The sequence below is a fragment of the Atta cephalotes genome, assembly GCF_000143395.1.
Source record: "Atta cephalotes unplaced genomic scaffold scaffold00037, whole genome shotgun sequence".
NCBI classification, from domain to species: domain Eukaryota; kingdom Metazoa; phylum Arthropoda; class Insecta; order Hymenoptera; family Formicidae; genus Atta; species Atta cephalotes.
Window position 1 is genome coordinate 769,749 of NW_012130101.1, and position 5,771 is coordinate 775,519.

Sequence of the window (5,771 nt, forward strand, 5' to 3'; positions counted from 1 at the left end):
GTTGTCCGGAAAGTTCGTGCCGACTAAAATTTAAATTTTAGTATACATTTATTAAATTAAAATTTTCTGCGTTTCAATTTTTCTTTAACATCAGCACGAACTTTCCGGACAATCCAATAGAACCATTCCTCATCACGATGATTGCTGTCTAATCATACACGATGTACAATCGTGATAACGGAGCATTCTTTAAAATTCCTACATTTAAAGCGATTGCTTGCTGAATTATACTTTATCTTCATTTGTTAATCGCAGTTGCGATTGATTGACAATAGATTCAGCGCATAATTAGGCATGTGATATTATTAGGTATAACAACAAAAATCAGAAAGGAGCAAGAGATTGATACATGTTAACGAGCAGTTCCATTCAGCCTATCCAATGCGGTCCGACGATATCGATATCGAAGAACAACGGATTCCACACAATATCCCAGGTCCTCCACAGCTGCCGCCGTTAATTAAAGGCCAGAAACTAAAAAGTGTAAGTGACATTTAAATCACTCAAACAGCAGATCTTAATTCTCAGTATCGTTAAATTAAATAGTTCATCAGATTCACATAGCTTTTCTTCACTAAGCTTTTTACTAATATAATTATATTTTTCTATAGTCTTCTTTTTTATAACATTTCTATAAATTGAAATTTCTTTAATGGCTGTCCTCTTGCTTAATAAATAATTCTAATAAATAATTGTGACATTAGGATTTTTAAAATTATCAGTAATAACGCAATTGAAAGAAGTTGAGCGATTTTCGATTTAATAATAATTAATTCTAGGATTTAATAATAACTAATTCTAGGGACCTTACACTATCACTGTGACAGATGAAATGGTGGCACAGAGGGAAAGGGAAAATTTAGAACTGTATAAAGCCTGGGTACGAGAACAGCGCAGAAGGAACATGTTACCACAAGACGAGGCCGATGAATTTATAGGCGACTTCAAGGACATCATTATCAGGAGAAGTTTTGTCCGCAAGGTTTTCTGCCTCCTCACATTGCAGCTGATATTCACTGTCTTCGTCATATCTCTCTTTTTGTTCTGGTGAATGCACACAGAAGAAAAGTGTTCTTTCCAATCTTGTACTTTAAGCTTCTATTATAATCTTCTGAATTATTTTTTAGGGATGAAGCACAGAAGTTTATGATCGTGTATTGGTTTCTGTGGATCGTTGCCTTGTAAGATTGCTTAGACGCTTTCTTGTATTAACTTGTGATATTAAATGAAATGGAATGAGAGAGAGAGAGAGAACGAAGACAATAAATAATATTATTATTAATAAATATAATATAATTTTATCTATACTATATTATGATAATAATGATAATATATATATATATAATAATATTAATATAAATATTATAATATCAGTTTATTTCTTTTTATTAAAAATAACTCTAAGCTTTAAAAAATCAAATGTATTTATTAATTGATCCGTACTTTCTATTTTTATAAATTTTAATCTAATTAAAACATTAATTTACATTTTAGTGCGGTCTTCATCATCTCATATTGTACTGTATCCTGCTCGGTGTACGCCAGACGAACGCCTCCATTCAATTACATCTGCCTGATCCTATTGGTACGATATCTTCATGTTTACTTTTTCTTTTTACACAATGGAATGATCCCCTGTAAATTAAAATTAATTCAGTTAAATTTCTCATGAATCACAGACAATGGCAATGTCATACATAGCCGCCTTCGTCTCTGTGTTTTATACCATCGAGGTGATTCTCATCGTTTTGGGCATGACTGCCGTCGTTACAATGATCATAGCTCTTGTAGCAACATTCTCCACGGTAGTCCCATGCTTTTATTCTATATTCCCTTTGCGATTTTATGTCACGATGTTTTTTTAACTTAGTATGCCTTACATTGAAACTTGCATTAACTAGTTTTTTCTTAATTTTTTATTTTTATTTACTATCCATATTATGTCTTATAAATATCTTTATCTTTTAATTATATTTTTTAATTCTTTTATTTCTGATTCAATCTGTATTGTTAAAGTTACATTAATTAATTTGTCTTTTAATATTTCTCAGAAACTTAATTTCTATTGTAAATATGCAATTTTATTATTTTTTTTCTTTAATTTATTTGCATTTATATTAAATTAGACAAAGAAACAAAGAATGTATAAATGAACAATCGTTTTATGATGAAATTGCAGTTTGATTTGACAATGAGACCAGGCTTACTGATGATAGTTGGGCTGGTTGCGATCGTATCTATTTTTACGGTGTTAATAATCCTATTGTTCACTCATATAATAGTTCTACGCCTGGTAATAGCTATCATTGGAACGCTCCTGCTCTGCATGGTCAGTATATTTTGGAAATATTATATTCTCATGAAAAAAATCTATTCACCAACATCCATTTTAGTAATATTTTAGTTTTTTGGACTTTAAAGCTCGAATATCTAGGAGTTGATTTTAATTCAGCTGGAAATTTTTATCTATTTTAATTCTTTCAATTTTTTATATTAATGTAATGCTATTTTTTGCAATTTATACAACAATTATTAAGAGATATATAATTAAATAATTTAAAATAAAAAAAATAAAAATAAATAGGTATACTAAGAAGAATTATATTGTATTTCTGCATTTTCTGTATATTCATTGCGAAAATTAAATTAATTTATAAAATTAATTAATTAATCGGGAAGGTCGTTAATAATTAATTTCCTGTAATAAATTAAAATAAATTAAATAAACAAAATTCGATGATAAAATCATTTTATGTATTTTCAGTATTTGTACTTCGACGTACAGACAATTATGGGTGGACGCAGAATAGAATTGACTCCCGACGAAGTGATCTTCGCAACTACACAGATTTACGTTGACATCGTACTGTTGTACCAGTACTTGCTAATGTTTATGGGATTCTTTCACCGATGAAAAAAAGAAAAATAAACGTCTTTGACGTATTGTAATATTTTACATTGATATATGTATGTATCTATACATGTGTATATATTACTATTATGTTCGCAAAGGTTTGCACATTTCGGGCCGAACCGCCGGGCGTCCATGTGACGCTCTGGCTCAGGAGCGCCTTTGTAGTTTAAACGTGCGAAGATTATGTTATTAAAGAATATTTTTCTTGCAAAATAATTTTTATGTTCTTAAAAAAATCAAGTACTAAATTTTCTAAAATATTTCGTAATAATTCTTGCCTACCAGAAACTATTCAATAATTGTTATAAATTTATGTCGAGAAGTTTCTAGAATAATTAACACATTTTGTCATAATAATTCTTGCCTATCAGAAACTATTCAATAATTGTTATAAATTTACATCGAGAAGTTTCTTACATAACAGACTTGCGAAGATTGAAGTCAGAAAATACCTGGAAATTCCGTTTTCCATACGAAGTCTTACAAAGTCTCATTAAGTAACAAAGATTCTATATCGCTTTGTAAGACTTCGTATAGAAAACACAGAATTTCCAGATTCCAGATTCCAGAATTATTGAATGGTTTCTGGTAAGCAAGAATTATTATGACAAAATGTATTAGTTATTTTAGAAACTTCTCGATGTAAATTTATAACAATTATTGAATAGTTCTGTTTGCCGGTAGGCAAAAATTATTATGACAAAATGTATTAGTTATTTTAGAAACTTCTCGATGTAAATTTATAACAATTATTGAATAGTTCTGTTTGCCGGTAGGCAAAAATTATTATGACAAAATGTTTTAGAAAATTTGATTTTTTTAAGGAAATAAAAATTATTTTGCAAGAAAAATATTCTTTAATAACGTAAGATACTTCTGCACGTTTAAGCTACAGAAATGCTCCTGAGCCAGGGCATTACGTGAGCGCCCGGCGGCTCGGTCACCGAGTCACTCGGTCACTCGAGCGGTAGTGGGAGTAGCGCGCCGGAATCGGCCCGAAATGTGTAAATCTTTGCGAGCACTCTGTACTATTATATATATCTTTCTAATATGTACTATTATATATATATATATATAACATTTATATAAATATATTAAAAAATGAACATATCTTTTGTTTTTAAATTAATTTAATATATTAATAATTTTATAATAATCTTATAAATTATTTTACATCATCGTTATCTTATTTTAATCTAGTGAAAATTTTTCTATAAGTATTTTTATATAAATTGCAGCTCTTTTTCTAATATTAAAAAAATCTTTTTGTAAAATTTTTATATATACAAAAAATATTTTAAAATTTCTTATTCAATTACTTCTAAAAAAGTATCTTAACTTTTTCAGTTTTTATAAGATTTCATTAGAAATTATAGAATGCGAAATATGATTAAGAGCATTAATTAATGAGGTCTCTTTAATCATTATCAAGATTCTGTTAGTCATATTCTGGAGTATTCTAAACACAGACTTCTATATATCTATACTACTAGACTGCTAACTCCTTAGGACAAGCTTATGTGAAATGGATTCCGAAATTGTATGGTAATTCTGCGCATGCGTCACGAATATATACTCAAAGGAATGCAGTATGTGTTTTGCATCAATTGTTCATGCTAAACATATAACCTTATGAAAATGATGTGATCTCGTAGCGAAAAATTTTGTTTTTTTTAGAAGAGAAAGAATTCAAATAAAAAGGTAAAGATATAAGACAATTAATAAACGTATAAAAGATGCGATTTTATTTCTTATAAATTAGAATAATTTATAATAGCTGGATTATGAAAATAAGTATTTGGTAGTTTTAATACTGTTAAATAGGTTAACCTGTCAAAATAATGTGCTGATGTAGACATACGTCACATAGTTATGCGGATCAGTTCTCAATACGCATGCGTATAATATTATTATATCATAAAATTGGAGGCCACTTTTTCAAACATGTTAGCAGTGTAGTAATATACATAGAAGTCTGTTCTTGAGCAACAATTGGCACCAAGTTAAATCTCATATAACCATGTAATTCATGTATCAAATTAAATAAATAATATTAACTTTAACTTTTTGCTATAACACTTGAATGGACAAAGTAATGCAATTAAAATGGATTGTATTCTTTATTTAATTTAGTATAGAATTTAACTTAGCACCAGTTGATATCAAATCTTTTTTACGAATAATACATAAAATTCTGTGGAATTTAACTTAGTGTCAGTTTTGTTGATATCAAATCTTTTATAATATCTTGAATAATATATATCATTAGAATTAAGTAAATAACAAATATAAATACCACTTGAGTTTTATTTTTTAATTTGATAGAATTTAACTTGATCAGTTAAGATTAGCATCTGGATTTTAATTTTTCATTTGAAAAATATTAGTTTTTTAGGAGTAATTTTTGACAGAAAATTAAAGTTGTCATTACTTGGATTGGAATAAAAAGACTTTCAATAAGAATATCATTGAAGAAAAATTAAAAATTAAAAATTAAAACTACTACTAATTGGGTTGGATAGATTTTATTCGAGAAGCTCGTTCTTAGCAATTTTTTTACTTTTTTAGAAAGGTAAGTTTGTACTGATATCACGCATTTTATAGTGACAAACGTCTTCCTATAAACAGTTTGCTTTATAGTTGTCCACACAACATGAATGAATGTCGGTTTATAGTCGACTTTTTCCAGTCGGCATATAATCGATTATTGAAAATTGACTTAAAGTCGATTTTCAACAGTCGTTTTATAATTGACAGCAGTCGACTATTAATTGATTTCTGAAAGTCAATTAAGCATCGACTGTTAGTCAACTACAATATATTTTTAGTCTCTCTCTCTCTCTCTCTCTCTCTCTCT

The 5,771-nt window shown here is 28.4% G+C and overlaps 1 protein-coding gene across 1 annotated transcript; it reads left to right on the forward strand.

The window, feature by feature from the left end:
• The first annotated feature begins 381 nt into the window (after positions 1-381).
• Positions 382-2,914, forward strand: LOC105621734 (protein lifeguard 3-like). Its single transcript, XM_012203191.1, has 7 exons — positions 382-483; positions 803-1,047; positions 1,128-1,181; positions 1,495-1,585; positions 1,680-1,805; positions 2,180-2,329; positions 2,765-2,914. The coding sequence occupies exons 1-7, from the start codon at positions 382-384 to the stop codon at positions 2,912-2,914; spliced, it is 918 nt and encodes a 305-aa protein (XP_012058581.1).
• The last annotated feature ends 2,857 nt before the right edge of the window (positions 2,915-5,771 follow it).